Below are 18,162 nucleotides of genomic sequence, written 5' to 3'. Positions count from 1 at the left end.
CTATATAATGAGATCCTCGGGGCTTGCAAGACTTTCCTGCAGGGAACATGACCAGCGAAAACAAGGAGAGTCAGATTAAGGAAGCTATGGGGTGAAATATTATGGGGAATGGACGGGCCCGTGAAAAAGACTCTAATGGCAAAAGATCATATGTGGTGTCCCAACGTCTAGCAGATCAAGAGATAAGTGAAAGTGGTAAGAGTGAAAAGTATATACTCTAAAAGTGTAGTTGATGGAAGTGTTTATTACTATTTTAGAATTTCAATTAAAAATGTTCGGCTGTAAACAGTACAAAAACAAGGTTACAAAGACAGTTTGTGTGGAAACACAAACTCAAAATCGGCCCCCAAAGTAGTCCACCCAGGCAGGTAAAAAGGCAGGTTTCAATATTTTCAGAAAGATTATCAGAATTAAATTATATCAAAGAAAAAGACAGAGAATAATGGAGAAAGAAGGTTGACAGATCTTGTATGGTGCCCCAGCGGTCCAGCAGACCAAAGGATAGGTGAAAGTAAATGTGAAATTAAATGTGAACCTGGCCTAACTGATGTCTTATAATGAATATCTAATTGATCTAATTATTTTTGAAGGCTCATACTCTTATTCAAATCCTCAAAAAAAAAAGAAAAAACCATTTTCGTAAAAAAAAACAAAAACAACTCCTTTAGTTGACTCTTCGTTAGCTATGATATATCACTGCAGTTCACGAGATAAGATGAAAACCTACTTATTAATTGTTGTTTTAAATTATGTCCGACTTATATGCATACTAAATAGATTTTTTTCTCTGAAAAAAAAACCATTATTTTTGGGTAAACGTAGTAAATATTAGGACAGAACTTACTTAACGTAGCAATAAATATGTAAAAAAAAAAAAAAGTCTAAAACCATTTGCATTTGTTTCAAATCTGGTAAATAGTCATCCTGTCTTTTAATATAGAGCCTAGCGTGTTTGTCACTGTTAATCTGTGAATAGTTGTAAAAGTGGTGTATTTTTATGAACAAAATGCTTGCATAAATGATTTTAAAAATTAGATTTGTCGCTTTTAGAAAAGAAAAAAGTAGCCGTTGCATCATAACTTTGAATGGACTCAAATATTATGATGTCAGATGTTCACTATCACAGGGTGTCATTTTACCAGCACAACGACCATTTTTTTCCCCAACTAATTGTTTTCTTTTTTGAAGTAACGTCTGTATTTCTTGATGGACTCAGAGGCGCCCTAAAGATCCCGAAATTAAAAATCCCAATCATCCCTCGAGATTCGATCCTGGGACACATCAGTTCAGTGAGATTCATAACAAACGAATATTCACACTTGACTAGAGTAACACCTTTAGTAAAATCACTAAATTTAGAAAGCCTTCAGGATAGAAGACTCAAAAGTAAAGTAGCAATTATACATAAAACACTGAACACAATTTAATAAAATACTCAGAAAGAGACAAAGATAAAGGCACATTCCTATTTCCATATGCTTGGACAAATTTGTACAAATGCTCCTTCTTCCTTAGTGCATGGAATGGGTTGCCTGGGCTAGCCAGGAAAACCAGTGACTTAGCAGAATTTAGGTCATTGGTTAATATGCATGACTAAATGCATGACGCGTAGGACGTAATCATCTTCTTTTTTGAAGTAACGTCTGTATTATATAAGATAAGATAGCGAAAAAAAAAACAAAAAAAATGTAGCAGGTCAAGTTTGTTTATTCCAAATCAGTGGACAAAAGTCCATATAAACCCAAGACTTTTCTGTCCTTTCCATTTGAATGTCATGAAAATTAAAGCCATTGCAATCTTCTAACGCTCATGACATAATCTCAACTCAATGTTCTTGGTCTCACTGAAAATTTTCGGACTTTAAGTTACTCCCTGTTCTCTGTTTTTCGACACTGCATAATAACTATTAAATGGTTTTTAAAACGTTTAGTTTATCAATACTTCTGTATTCTATACACCGGATACACCAAAAAGCTTGCTATTTAGGAATTCATGAAAATATCCAATTAACATTACATTTTTTAACCTTAATTTTTGTTGTTCTAATAGTGATAAAAATTAGGTCTACGCCTGGCCTGGGCTGTAAAATAAGAAAAGGTTTGAACCACAACGCAACCACTTGAAAAGTTTCGTTTGTATGACCTTTATGAACTTGACCTACTAGTATTTCGCGCAAAATTCGAGACATTTCTCCTCACTTAGCAGACGACACGAGGCTAGACAATAGACAAATGAAGCCGTCTGCTTTGCTGTGATAGCATCGTGATGATTCAACGCTCCTACGTTCAAGTCATTGTCGTCTGCAGGTCGCCATTGTCAATTATAATCAATCCCGGGTATGCTGCAAAACAAACCAAGAAACAACAGACACAAAATCCTTAAGAAAACATAATTTTGTAAAAGCTTAAATGTTTAAACTTGCGTAAATATCTACAAATAATGTTGAATGTGATGGCTAATTTTTGTTTCTCTCCCGGACAAAGTGTTAAGCTAAATGTTACTCAGTCACATCTTTTTTTTTTTAATTTTGAAAGATTAAAAAGAGAAAACACAAAGCAGGGAGAGGGAGGGGAACATACGTGAAAATGTCATTCCCGCGCAATTTGTTGAACTAATAAAGCAGCCAGTGGAAGTGCATTGACTTGTTCCCTTTTGCACTGTTGGATTATGGGAAAGAACTGGAGGAAGGGGAGGCAAACCCATCTAAACAAACACCAATCAAGAAATGGACATGCTTTTGGGGCACGGGGCGTTCCGAATATGCATCATCCCCCCCCCCCTCGCCTTTACCCTCAGGTATGACAGAAGTAGAAAAGAAAGGGGGGAGGGGGAGAGAATCCACCACGTGAAGGTACACCAAAAAACTTGAGAACGGGTGCAGCCTCCGTGGTCGAGACTGTGACAGACGGACATATATATAAGTAGGACAAGTGAGCTGCTACAGTCATTCCATTCTGGTTGTGTTCTAGAGGACAGTCACATCTTGTTTGTGACTGACCATCGACTGGACACAATGGTGTTACAAGGTGAGTACACTACTATACCTGGACACAACGTCCGAAAGAACTGCTTCTTCAATTGTATTGACCGTGTTGAGGCCAATCAGTATTTCTTGTTGTTTTTTCATGACATCTTGATTTATTATTTTTGTTTCGTTAGATGTTAGTGTTTTCGTTAAACTTGCAAACTTTTCACATTGTTTCAAAGCTATGGGAGATTTTCACGTGAAGTTATTATCTTTGTTTACATTTTGCTGCTAAATTTTGATTCTACGGTGCTAAAAAGGGAAACAAAATTGTATGGTTTTAAAGATGAATTTTTGAAATAAATACTTCCGCATTCTGTACACCGAATACACCAAAAAAAAAGTTTGCTATTTATGGAATGGCCACCATTTTGTGACAATCAGTAAAATAAGTTTATACCGTAGTCCTAATATATAAGCCTGTACCACAGAGCTATATTGAAGCTACGTAGCGGAAAAACTTTTTTTTAAATAACTTGTTTTGTATGTGTGTGTGTATCTGGTGTACAAATCAAAGAAAGTGTTGACAAACTATGCATTTTTTTGAAGATATAGGAACATTCTTGTGTGCACGTTTTGGCTTTACAGAATCCAATTCTCTCTCCTTCGTTTGTAGCACAAAATTATTTCACTATGAAAGACTTTCATTCTATGACAGTAACGCAACTTACAAACTTTTGTGGGCAACACTTCGATATAATAGTGCATTTTAAAATTATAGGCTAGTGCATTTAAAAACAAAGTTACACTTGGAATTTTAACTCCGTTTTTTTTCTATTTTAGTTGGTAACAATAAGGTTCAATTTACACGTCCTTGACATTGTTAAGTTAATCGAATCTCCAAAATACTGCAGAAATGAGAGTTTTTCCACTAAGGCGGATAACTCTAAATATATATTTAGTGTACAGAAAATGAGAAGAGTTGGTACTATATGCATTTTAAAAGTTTACAATTATTTCGTTCACACTGTAAAACCAAATCTATAAGCTCTTTCACCCGCGGTATTAGTTATTTTTAGTATTAAGCTGACAACAATGATATTCCCATATAGCGTCCTTGACATTGACTCGTTTGTCTATTTATTTTTTTACGTTTTTCTAAAGGTTTCCTTACATCGCCTCCACGTTTCTCCACATCGTAATATCTTCTTTTCTGTTACTGTATTTTACTGTTTAACTAGAGTACAACGGATCTTTAAACGATGAGATTACCGTGTTTTGAATTTCTAGTGAAAATCTCTTACAAAAAGAAAGTTAAAGATTAATAGTAAAGTAAACACAAAACAAAAACAGAAACTATATTAAAAAACAACATCAAGTTTAATTTCTATTCAGCTATAATCCAATGTTACTAGTGTATCTCTTGTTATCGTACTTTTGTTTGCCAAAGCTTCTATCAACTCACTCTGTCAGTCTGTCTGTCTGGTACAAAGACTGGACACCTTATTTCTCCTGTCAGTCTGTCAGTCTGTCTGTCTGGTACAAAGACTGGACACCTTATTTCTCCTGTCAGTCTATCAGTCTGTCTGTCTGGTACAAAGACTGGACACCTTATTTCTCCTGTCAGTCTGTCAGTCTGTCTGTCTGGTACAAAGACTGGACACCTTATTTCTCCTGTCAGTCTGTCAGTCTGTCTGTCTGGTACAAAGACTGGACACCTTATTTCTCCTGTCAGTCTGTCTGTCTGTCTGTCTGGTACAAAGACTGGACACCTTATTTCTCCTGTCAGTCTGTCTGTCTGGTACAAAGACTGGACACCTTATTTCTCAGTCTGTCAGTCTGTCTGTCTGGTACAAAGACTGGACACCTTATTTCTCCTACACCCAATATCGGATCAAGTCGAAATTTGACACACTTATTTCTTTGACATGACAAAAGAAGAATTAAAAAAAAAAACTAATTAGTTAATTAACTATTGGTAGTTAATTAATTTGTTTGGTATCGAACAAGGGAAAGAAAGCGTAGTTGACAGATGTGGTGGTATATGTTAAATTAGTGTCCTTGAGTAGGCTTGAGCACTGAGTGAACAAGTTTTTGTATTCATTTAAAAAGCGATCATAATAACGTTTACACAGATACCCCCTTCTTCTACCCCTCGCCATTTGTCCAGACAAGTAAATAGGATCATAGGGTATTGAGAAAGCTAGAATCATAAAATTGCGGTAAACAATTAGTAAAAATATTTCTAATCGCACAGATTTATTATTGTTAGTCCATTTCTATTACAAATTTAATTACATGACAGATCCTAACTAATTGATACAACTTTGCTTAATACAAGCTTTCTTGTTGTTGTTTTTTTAAAGTATTTTTATTCTTAAAATCCAAACGTTTGAATCGAAGTATTATCTGGCCACATTCAAATAAGCAGAAAAAAAAAAGCGAATCTTCTATAACTACGTCAGACTTTTGGGTTGCCAGTAAGGCTCAGTTTGCAGGATCAAAATGTTTGCAATCAATAACTAGAAATGATAAAATGTTTTCTTGATCAACTTTTGATAACAGGCCTGGGTGGCCTACAAATATCTATATACAAAAGAACATAGATCATTACAATAGCCCCAATGGAAATCTTTGGGCGTTGCGCTAACTAGTGGTGTATCGCATCGCATGCTGTGTCTTACCGAAGAGAGCGGGTTGGTGCCGGAGGGAGGTACTAAAATGGGTATCATCATTACTTACTATCATGACGTCAAGTATCATATATTTCTGTTGCTATGTTCATTAACTTCTTAGACAAGTTTTGATTTGTTTATTGGGGACTTTTCTTTTGCAAATATGATTTGAAGTAATTTGTTGGGATATGTTGGGAAGCGTTGGAAGTATTGCTGCCCTAAGAGTGCTGATCGCCTGGCACCCTAGGTGTCAGCGACGTAGCTAGGAATTTTCCATCATTTGTGGGCCCAGGAGGCTTGACCTCTTTGGGATCCCTGCATTTTGTGTAATATTTAATGTAAAAAACACTCATTTGGAGTCCCTTTCAAGTGGGGGCCCGGGGGGGATTTTCAAATTCTCCCCCTCCTCCCCCAAACCTAGCTACGCCACTGCTAGGTGTGCTCCCGAACGCATGAACCGCTTTTGTATTTAAAAAAAATGGAAATTGCTTTAGGTAGTCGCGTTACGTATGGTCATCACCATAGTAAATTGCGTAAAAGAGAAAGTCGAAGTCTCGAATGACCTAAATGTCCATAAGCCAAATGTACAGTCTAGTGCAGGACTTTCACACCCAAAAGTCTAGTTCAAACTATGTCAAAGCCCTTTAGTAAGACTCACTGTCCTTAAGACCGCCGAGTTTAGCCTTTGTGACATTTACTTTTGACTGATCCTTTGCTCCGTCGCTGCTCCAACTCCCACGTTTCTTGTCGATATGTGAAATTTGGCTACAAGAGTTAACTCCCGTGTGTAGCTATTTTGTAACAAACGATAACTGTTTGGCATCCTGACTTATACACTTTGAACTATTTTCTTTGTTTGTTTCTCTCTCAGAACATACAGCTCAGGCTTAAAACATCGTGTAAAGACTTCACCCATAGAATGAATGATATGTGAAGCCACATACCATATACGCCTCCCCCGCCCTGATCCCTCTACCACATACGCCTCCCACGCCTTGCACCAGTCCCTTATACCACATGGACCCCCCACCCCCACTCAGCCTTGACCCCGAGTAAACATTATGACGTCAGTAAGTTCGTTAACCCTCAATACTAAGAAATAGATTGACATTATTGCATTCAATTGAAGCTTCAAAGCGTACACCTTTCTAGAAATACACGGATTTCTTGTAATATATTAATTTTGTAATTATTTGTTTAAACGCCGGAACTTAATGTAGTATAAAATCAGAAGATGGTCCTTTAAATCTTTATGCAAAAACTTTCTATCAACTCACTCCGTCCGTCTGTCTGTCTGGTACACATTTTGTACATGTTATTTCTCCCACTTCTATTCTCGGATCAAGTTAAAACTTTGCACAGTTATCCATTGTCCTTAGCAAAACATGAATAAATTTTAAAAAAATTAAATAATTATCTTATTAATTAGCGGTAATTAATTATTTTTGTTTGATATAGAACAAAGTAACTAAATCTTTCAGTATCGGGATATATGGCTGTAAATGTGCTGTTCTTTCCCTTATATACGATTAAAAAAAAAACCAGCTTGCTATTGTCTGATAGCTTTGTCAACCCTATTTGTTTGTCCAGGCTCTAGCCCTTGTGTTTTTTTATAAGTAGCAAAATTGATATTTTCAGGAAAGCCATGATTCTACAAATCGCAACTTTAGCTCTGGCTAATAAATCTTACCTGGAGATAAGCATAGAGATTCATTCGGTCCCTGAAGTAATCATTCAAGTAATTTCTTTGCCCTTCGTGTAGATCAACCAAATACTTAAACAGTTTTCATATTTGATTTTTTTTTTAACACAATGACAAGCATCTGTCATATGAACTATCGCAATACTATATCAAACTTTCTTATAGCGAACACCTTAGTTTGATGACCAGAAACAAATATTCAAAATATGAAAACTATAAAAATGAAGAATGCAAGTAAACAGTGCCGGATTTAATGGAGGGCAGGTGGTATTGTCACCATCGGAAATCCATAAGAAAGGAGTCCCCCCCCCACAATAGAGAAAAAATCCTTAAAGAGAGAAGTCTGTTACTTCGGAATATTTTTTGTTCGCATTTTTACCGAAAATACTTTCAATCTTACAGTTGGCAACAACACTGTCGTGGTTACAAAGTGTCCGCTTTTAGTTTGCTCGTAAAACACTCCAGACTAGCTACGCTGCGTAAACCCTAACGATTTACATTTTTGTTACTAAAATATATTTATTAAAATATTTTATTTTTTTTAAACGAAGGAAAATTAAATATAATTGACAAGTACTCTCTTTGTTTATTACATTTCATTAATAGCTGGATTTTTATTGAAGCTTTGGGAAAAGTGTAGAGGCTTGAACAAAAAATCTACACTCCACATGCTTAAATCCGGCCCTGCGAATAAATAATAATAATAATAATGATGATGATCTTTATTGTCCGTATGGAAATTTGTCTTACAATTTGTGCATTTGTGCAAATAAAAATAAATGTTCTGATTATATAGTTTGGGTGTCCCTTCCTACAGTGTCTCAATGTTATATTAGCTGAGCCTTATTAATTATTTAAAATGCAAAGACAAAGAATCATGTGTAGAAAGAATTAAATTTGAGTTTGTAAATGCCAGCAAGCCAGTTGATATTAAAGTAGCTTAGGAGAAAAATCATCCAATAGCCGATTAGACGATTATGTTCACTTTTTTAAACTCCCCCCCCCCCCAAAAAAAAAAAAAAACATATTAAGTCAGACAATACACAAAGTACACAAGTTCCTCGTGGGTGTAAGCAAAACTTCCGGGTCATTTGAAACGTCAATGTCATTAGTCAACCAGTAAATTGCTTGGACTTCGACTCACATGTTGAATGTTCTTTGACTCACATGTTGAATGTTCTTTGACTCACATGTTGAATGTTCTTTGACTCACATGTTGAATGTTCTTATATTCTGAATTCGTTTTCTTCGTCACAAGTATTGGAATACTTGTAGAAATTGTTCTTACGGGCTCAGGACAGCAAAATTGTCAATGTTAATCTGGAGCTCAGTTTCGAAGGAGACAGTTCTTTTATTATCGCATGTGAATGGACCATTATTGACAAATTTTAGACTAATAATTTGGCGGAAAGTTGTTTTGATTTTTTCTATGCTAAAGAAAAAGCACATCTATCTCCTTAGATACATTTACATGTTTTTCTTAAAAAAAACAACAACGAATTGTTCCTTTTATTCTCTAATTAAAGTTTGTTATGTTTAAATATAGTCTTTAATTTCTTATACATTTCAATTTTCATTTACTTTAATGTACATTTTACTTTTATTTTTTATTTTTATTTAATATTTTCTATCCTACATTGTATAATCTTTCTGTATATATGAGCTTCTTGAATTCTATTTAGGATTTTGTTGTCATAAGTAGCTTTTAAATACATGTTCCATATAAGTAGCCTATACTCTGCTAACAGAATCAAGTTCATATCTTTAGTCTTTTTTACCTTTTGCTTTGGGTATTTTATTTTAAAATATTGCTAGACCTATGTTGGCCTTGGCCAGACTGTTGGCATTTAAAATGTTTCTCTCACAACGGTGAAGTTTGGACTCTCCCCAAACTAGTGTTTCTCTGGTTTGTTATTATCTATCCCACATAGTTGATATATTTATTTGTATTCTTGATAAAAGTTGCATTGAACAACATATGTCTAGATCTATAGGTCTAATAGCTAATCATATCTATTCATAGCTATACATAAGGATCTATCTATACATTCGCTAAACCAGTATTCTTTCTTGAGGGGGGGATGTGGCAGGATTTAAAATGTTTTATTTATTTTTAAATCTAACAATCAGTAGTTATTTAGAGAAATATAATCGCTCTATACGTTATATAAAGGAGGTTTTATCTTTAACAAAAAAAAAAAAAAATTGTTATGTTTTTCTTGTTTGAGAATTTGTTTGGCCCCTTACCAGAGCCCGTTTAGACTCTTAGTGGTCGAGGGTCCAGGCACAATGAACCCCTTCGCGCCATGGTTGCTACGCCACTGTCTCTGTCTATCAATGACTAAATCTTTGGGTCAAAGCCTTCTCGCTCTGTTTCTCACGATAGCTTAGTGGTATTTTCTTTTCTTCCTCTCTATGCATTTCTTTTATCTGTTTGTATCTTCCTGATTATATTTCCCCCTTTTTTTTTCTTTTCTTCCTCTTTAGCCTTTCTTTCTCTCTCACTCTCTCTCGCTCTCTCACTCACACATACACAATAAGTCTTTCCATCAGTGCATCTCACTCTCTGCAGTCTCTCTCTCTCTCTCTCTCTCACTCACACATACACAATAAGTCTTTCCATCAGTGCATCTCACTCTCTGCAGTCTCTCTCTCTCTCTCTCTCTCTGTGCCAGCAAACAAACTGACGCTTTCCCCTATCCTGTATACAACAACATGGCAGCCATTACAAACTACCCAGCAGGCCACACTGGAACACTTCATCGCCTCAGCGTTTACATCTCGCGTGTTCTGTTTCATTGACTGCAGTCACAACTTGTTCATGGAGTCAACCCAGAGGTTCTCACAGTTTACTTTGTCCAAGATCTTCTTCCTCAGATATAATGTTCAAAGTGTCGGAATCCCTCAGCTTTTAAAAAAAAAAAACTCTTTGCAACCTAGATATCGATCTTCTATAGAAACGTTCTCTGTCATTAAAAGAATTACTTTCCAATACCTCAATCTGTATGGCGACTGCTCTGGCAAGTGAGCGTTTCTCTGGATGAGAAGCACTGATCTAGGTCAGTGATTTACTGAGATACTTGTTTTGTGACAAGTTGTGTAACACGTGACTTTTGATAACAAAATGTCTCCAGACCATGCCTCCAGTTTTACAATTCCTCTATTCAGGTAGCACTTTCATCTGTTAATTAAGATGGAACCTCATGGGTAAACACAGTTTTCGAAAATGGCCTTTAAGATTTTGCTAGAATTTTGACAGTTGATGAATTGGGAAAAGAATTACCATTTGCCCAAGCTGGGAAAACTCTATTGCTTGACAGTTATAAGTTTTTGAAATTTATTTAAATTTTGCAAGGGAACTAGACATTTTTTTTATCTTAAACAGATAACGTCTACGGGTATCCCCCCCCCCCCGTAGGGCCCTTTTCTCTAAAGAGTTTAATAATCTCGTGAACATTTTTTTAAAGTTGAAACAAGGCGTTGTTTTGTAAAGTAGTTATAAGAAGTAAAGTTTTTTTCAACCCTAACCTATGTAATATATAATTTCATTTTCGGATCTAGATCTAGTAATTAAATATCAAAAATAAGAGTACTCTGGTCTCATAATTATTATTTTGCAATTTTTAGATACATTATCAAGAAAGATCTTGGTAATCAATCTATTTAAATGTACATAAGATGATTAAAATCAATAGACATGAATTATTTCGATCTAGGATTTTTGAAACATTATCTCAATGGAAACTAACAGGAAATGGCTTTGTTTCATACATTTGCGTCAATATATAGTTCTGTGATTAATAGTCCATTCTAAAGAAAATCCGAGAAATGATTTTGCATTATTTCTAAACTTTGAAAACTAAAGATCAGAACTTTTCTAAGACAAAAGAGATTGATTGGGGCGACTTCCCTTTGAGCTTGAAAAAAGAATTACGTACATTAAAATCTATATATATAGGTCTGTGAATCGATCAATAGCGGATAAGAATTTGTTTCCGGTTTCCAGTCTAGATATAATATATTTTTTTCCCTTGGTGAGGGAGAATAGGAGCGTGGTAGAACATGTTCCATTTTTGTTTTAATTTCCCATACATTAGTTATTAAGAGTACAATATTTGCTCTTACGAAACAGTCATCAGCTTCTTAAGGAGGAATTGTCTTTTTTTTTTAAAGTAATTTTTACCGGCTCCCGAAAGGGAAATAGTTAGTTTTGTGTGGTCTGTTTGTCCGTCCGTCCCGTTAAGATCTCGTAAACTAAAAAATATATTGAAAATCTGACATCATGATATTTTAGACCATTCTGATGCAATGCCTACTTTTTTCTTTTCTGAAATCGAAAAATTGTAATTTTAAAATCAACTATGCAAGTAGTTTTTTTTTTCATAAAAATACACAATTTTTACAACTATTCCCTATTAATAGTAACAAACACGGGAGACTTTTTTTTAGTAAAGAAGATGTCTATTCACCACATTTTAAGATATTTATGCAGACGGTCTTAGATTTTTTTGTCATAAAAAAAATATTTCCGAAATTGTACTAAGTTAAGTAATTTAAAAAAAAAATGTTTACTTGTATTTTTAAAGAGAAAAAATCTATTTAATATGCATACAAGTTGAATTGAATTTAAAACAACAATTAATAAGTAGTGTTTCATATTGTAGACGTGAACTATGACATACCACTATAGGATATAACTATATCTTCATAACTATCATCTCATTGAATACAAATGAATATTAACAATGTAATAGTAATAGCATTAATATTCTCCGTATCCTGTGGTATCAAGTCGTTAGTCGAATTATCAATACAACATTATATTATTGGCAACACTTTCGACACAAGCGCGTCCCTTCTTTTTGTATCGACGGAGATAGGGTTGTAGTTGTTGATAGTTTGTAGTTCATAGTTTCTGATATTCTTTCAGAAAAAAATGAAACCTTCCTTTTTACATGCCTGAGCGAACCTTTTCGGGGGCTGATTTTGAGTTTGTGTTTCACTCTTTGTAACCTTGTTTTTCTGGTGTTTAAATTTTTATATTAAATGATTACCTACTCTATATAACTCTAAATTTAATAAAGTTGTAATAATACCATGGAATTTTTTTAATCCCCAGAAAACACTAGCGTGTTGCAGTGCATAATTGTCTGTGTCCTTGTTTGTCTGGCTGTAGCTATACCCACCAATGATGAATGTAAGTAGAAATATTAAAGATGAACCAGAATGAGCAGGCTTCTTTTTAAAATGATATATTCGACAATTGATTGTCAAATAGATTTGAATGATTAACAGACCTTAAGTACAGAAACCAAAATGTATGCATTCGAGTTCCATTCAGTGGCGTAGCTATGGTAGGGGGATCTGGGGCACCCCAAATGAAAGTTCGAATTTTTTTTTACATTAAATATTAAATATTACGCGATTATCTCAATTAATGATGTCGGATGTCAAACTGTTGGGGCCCCTAAAGAGGTCAAGCCCCCCATCGGGCCCCTAAATGAATCCCTAGTTACGCCACTGGTTCCATTCCAATGGTGAATCTGAAATATGGTTATGATTTTCAAACCCGAACAATAGCCCATTATCTATTACTTCGATTCATATTCATTGCAATTTGGTTTGAAGTTATCGTTCTTTACGTTTCATTTTATCATAACTTAAGGGAGATAACTCAATGATATAGATGTGGGGACATCACAAATACATAGAACAACGTTTGCCTTGAGCACAGCCTCATCATCAGCTCTAGACTTGGGCGGAACTTCGTTATTTTCTTTCCAATGTCAACATCTTTCCTAGTCTAGTCTCTAACAGTGCGCACATTCTGCACTAGCTTGGATGGCGGTGTGCATGGCAGGGTTATAACAATATCATAGTTTATTACCTGGGTCGAAAATGTTTTACAAAACATATTGGACTATAAGACAAGTTTTTAAATTATTTCGAATCCTATTTCTTTTCAGTCAAATGTCCGGAACCCGTGGGAGCATTTCAGTATTCCCCGGACTGCTCTAAATATGTTCAGTGTGATAACAAAGAGCCTACAGTCATGAAATGCAGCGACGGACTCGAGTTTAACCCCAAGAAAAGTTACTGCGACTGGCCACGTCCAGAGCCCTACCCTGGCTGTGAACGTACAACTCAACTAGGTAAATGCAATGGAAATGACTTTTTTTGATGCTCATAGTTAAATTTGTTCTTAGTGGTATCAAAGTTTTCGATAATTATATATAAAAAAAAACAAGCAAAAAAAAAAATCTTAAAAATCTTCATTTTTAAAAAAAAAAGCTTATTTAAAGGGAAGAACTCCGCACTTACACAAAAACCTCTCAAAAATGTAGAAGCTTTTTTTCTTATAATTAATTACCAATAATTAATTGACAATTTTTTAAATTCATCCTTTGTTAGATACAATAATACAATAAATAATTGTTTAAAATTTCAACTTGATCCTAGAATGGGTGTTGGAGAATTAATGTGAGCAATCCTATTGGGGGACCAAACCCTATATATTTAGCCATATCTCCTGCATACGGAAGTTCTAATTTCCCTTGTTGGTATCAAACAAATAATTAATTACCTGACAATTATTTGTTTATTGATTAATAAATTGTCTATGCCAATGAGTATTTGTGCAAAGTTTCAGCTTGATCCGAGACTGGGTGTGGTAGAAATAACGTGTACAAGCTTTTTACCAGACAAACAGAGCGAGTTGATATTAGCTTTGTAAAAACAGTTACATCTGCTTTCTTTTTTTTTTCGCATAGAACGACATTGTATTTTAATATCCACTAACCAACTAAAAAAGGTTAACTTAAAAAACATTTACGACTCGACAGAACTCACCATTTATATTAGCTAGAATCCTCGGAAAGCCATCCACCACGACTGCTCCAGCCATTAGTATTACGTTTGATTTTGTGTTCTTTCCCAGTCGAAGCGTCAGTGTCCGTGTGTGCATCGAATCCTTACGAAAGCTCCAAGAAGGCTTTCCACGTTCAGCACCCAAGGTTCTGCAATGCCTACTACGTGTGCAGTCCTGGTCACCTGTTCCCTCAGTGTATGTTCTGTGGTGAAGGACTCTATTTCAACCATGTAAGTTTATGGGCAGGTAGAAATCAGATCTGAAAATTTATGGATTAGTCGTAATGGATACAATTCTGCACCTTTTTTTTTCTTCCCAACGTAAACTGGGATTTGGGGCGTTTACAAATCTACCACCCAATTTGAAATCGTGTACAGGCTTCATCTCCCCTTGCTACAAATCGTCAAATCATCTTCCGGCTTTGAATGACTCGGTGATTTTGGAAGGATAGGGTAAAGTTAAGAACAAATAGTTTGCACTATGGATCGAGTATTAATGAAACCTTTGGGTGTTTCTTTAAATTGATTTATAAATGTATACATAGTCCTCTAGATCTGATGACGCGTAGGGCGTAATCATCTTCTTTTTTTGAAGTAACGTCTGTATTATATAAGATAAGAGGATAAGATAGGTCTAGGAACTAGTTTTTTCATTGATCACACTTCTCAATAGGGTCCTATGGATGGAGATAGGGATATGGTAACGATATTAAGTATGTAATTACTTAATGACATGAGTACTTCCAAGTATAAGTGTAGTATTAGTAGATCATGATATACATTCGTTGTACCATAAAAATTTGCCTACTGATAAGTTCATGTAGTACTTATTAAAGCACTAAAATTGGTAAAAGATTTCTAATATAAAGCGTTAATAAATGCGTACATAAAAATACTAAAAACAAGACTGTCTTTTTTAAGCTATTACAAAAAAAAAATAGTTTAATTATTATGTAATGAACTACCATAAGCATTTTTCTTAAAAGAATCCTACACTGAACAACAGCTAGTCTAATATAAAAGGTGATTATATCATCTAAGCAATGGACCTCATTCATCAATCGTAAACAAACAACATTTAGCCACGTGATTCTATATATCTTCTATACAAATTATGTAATCCATAAAGGCTGTCACCTGATACGTATTTTTCATTGTTTTATCAATATTATGACGTGGCTAAATGTGTTAATTTACGATTGGTGAATGAGGTCCATTCACGCGAAAAATACATTTCAACAACACATTGGGATTTACTACATTTTTTTTTGTACGAAATGTCACGAAAACAAAATCCTGGCAACTGCATTCAATCTGATGAGAACACTGAAATACTAGCTATTGCTTGATAATGATGTTTTAGTTGCCTTAACAAATAGTCTAGGAAAAGGTATTCATTCTTTTCTAGCATATTCTAAACAAAATTTTAGAAGAAAAATCTATGAAGCATTGGCATTTAGGAAGACATCATTGTGACCTATATAGCTTAACAGATGTAACAGCCGGTTATGTAACGTATTTTATCAAGAAGGATTTTAAAATAAAAATCCATGCTAGAAAAAAGACTTAGTTTCCTAGTTGCATAAATTATAATAACTTAATATAAACTTTGTTTGTGACTCTCTTGTCAACAGAAAGAAGGAATGTGCTTCGACAAAGGAAACATGGACATTGAAGAGCTCTGCGGTGACAAGAAGATAGTGGGCCATAAAGACATCACCTGGGCCATGACCGATGGATCCTGTCGTCCCGATCCCTTGGAAGGCTTTGGCGCGCCCGAAGGTTCACCAGAGGCTTCATCCGAAGAGTCCTCATCGGAAATGATGAGCCGACGCAAGAGAGACAGCGACGGCGGATGCGGCGGGGGTGGCTGCGGAGGCAGCAGGGGCGGAGGTTCAGGTGGAGGCTGTGGCGGTGGATCAAGAGGTGGTTGCGGAGGCGGCAGTGGAGGAGGGGGAGGTGGTGGAAGCCAAAGTAGAGGTGGATCTGGAAGCAACAGAGGAGGATCCAGCGGAGGAGGCAGCAGAGGAGGCGGTGACCCACGATGCACCAATAGTAGACTAGCTGGTCAGTCTGAAGACCCTTTCTTTATTCCCCACGATGACTACTGTAACGCTTTCTTCACTTGCAGTCCAACACAAGTGCTAGGTCCATGTATCTTCTGTCCAGAGACTCTGTACTTTGATGAGGTAAAAGAAACTAATTAACTTGGACTTTGCATTAACACACTTCTCTTATTAGAGTTTGGCTAGAAAAATTCTGCCGACTTTTTTTTTTTAGAAAGATAGCATCTGACTTAATTGTCAGATAATCTCTTAGAGAATTCTGCTTACTTATTTTTAGAAGTATAGCCCTTGTCTTTTTAGATAATCTCCAAGAAAGATTCTACTTACATCTTTTAGAAAGATAGCCTCTGTGTACTTAGTCAGATAATCTCTATTAATCTGTCTCTGTTTACTTAGTCCAAAAGTCTAAGTCAGATACTATCGTTTATTTAATCTGATAGTCTGTGTCTACTTAGGTAGTCTGTGTCTCTTAATCAAGTTCTGTCTTATTCAGGCGTTTATGTCCACTTAGTCAGATATTCTCTATCACCTTAGTCAGTTAGTATCTGTCCCCTTAGGTAGTTTCTACTTAGGTAGTCTCAGTCTCTTTGTATTGTCTCTGTCTACTTAGTCAGGTAGTCTTGTCTATCAGGACAATTAGCTTGCATATTTCTCTTTATAGATATTCACAATTTGTATTTTATCATTACGGTAATAGTAAAAGTAAAGTTCCCCTTTCAGACCTTGTGGTCTATATGGCAGATGATGTAAAGATCATAGGTTTCTGTGGCCTACGGTTAACGAGGGTGTCATGTAGCCAGCACAACGACCAACTGCATTTACTTTACCCCAACTAATGTCAGGAACCCAATAGAGCTGGGTGGACTCAGAGGCGCACAAAGATCCCGAGATTAAAAATCCTAGGATTCGAACCAGGGACCCCCCGTCCAGACATTAGGGTATTATCAACTAAGAATGACTGAAGAAAACGTGTTAGACATTTTATCTACTCGAAGAGCTCTACTAGTCGATGAGTCTTTACTAAGCCTATTAAGAGTTTACTCTGTCGATAATAGCCTTTACATTTATCACTACTTTACTTAAAATGGTGTCATTGGCGGCCCTGCTCTCTAGTTTTGCTTGGCCCTATCGATGACTCAACACATCTGCTTGCTCTAGTTGATGCTACAACAATAGGAAAGATAAATAAAATACAAATATGCCTCAACATGAAGTGATCAAGATGGCCGCTGATTCGTCTTTCCCCCACCACATCTTATAAACATCTTTCCGTGTCGACCTTAAGTATTAATAGCATCGTTTCTATTGTGCATTTCGTTTTATTTCTATTTTTTTTTAAATACATCTGAAATCAAACTGTGTTAGAGGTGCTTGCCACCACATTCATTCATATCTTTTCTATTCTTTTCTAATTTTCCCTTTCTGGCCTTCTGGTCTATAAGTCAGATGATGTAAAGGTCATCTGTTTCTGTGGCCTATGGTTTACGAGGGTGTCACGTGGCCAGTCAGATGATGTAAAGGTCATCTGTTTCTGTGGCCTATGGTTTACGAGGGTGTCACGTGGCCAGCGCAACGACAAACCGCCTTTACTTTTCCCCAACTTATGTCAGGTACCCATTAGAGCTGGGTGGACTCTGAGGCGCCCAAAGATCCCGAAATTAATCTTCACCAGCGGTACGTGACGTTTAGGCGCCGCCGTTTTGGCACAGGGACGTTTTGGCGCGAGACGTTTTGGCGACGGGACGTTTTGGCGCGAGATATCATTTGACGATAATTTAATAAGCACGTAGCTTTTATAAGAATGTTTATTTCACTCTACCATAATATTGTATGTATAGTATGAATTCTAACACCTTTCAGCGAATTGTTTTTATTAGCAAGTGTTTG

The 18,162-nt window shown here is 35.8% G+C and overlaps 1 protein-coding gene across 1 annotated transcript in view; it reads left to right on the top strand.

Moving 5' to 3' along the window:
* The first annotated feature begins 2,869 nt into the window (after positions 1–2,869).
* The window catches only part of LOC106064375 (uncharacterized PE-PGRS family protein PE_PGRS54-like), a 30,219-nt gene continuing 14,926 nt past the window's right edge, over positions 2,870–18,162 (top strand). The window contains exons 1-5 of the mRNA XM_056028803.1: positions 2,870–3,026; positions 12,462–12,539; positions 13,309–13,494; positions 14,280–14,440; positions 15,844–16,398. Coding sequence (XP_055884778.1) covers positions 3,014–3,026; positions 12,462–12,539; positions 13,309–13,494; positions 14,280–14,440; positions 15,844–16,398 — 993 coding nt within the window. The 5' untranslated portion in view covers positions 2,870–3,013. The remainder of the gene's footprint in view (positions 3,027–12,461; positions 12,540–13,308; positions 13,495–14,279; positions 14,441–15,843; positions 16,399–18,162) is intronic.

Source organism: Biomphalaria glabrata, chromosome 5, assembly GCF_947242115.1.
Source record: "Biomphalaria glabrata chromosome 5, xgBioGlab47.1, whole genome shotgun sequence".
In the NCBI taxonomy this organism is placed as follows: domain Eukaryota; kingdom Metazoa; phylum Mollusca; class Gastropoda; family Planorbidae; genus Biomphalaria; species Biomphalaria glabrata.
This window is presented reverse-complemented; position numbering and strand designations above follow the sequence as displayed.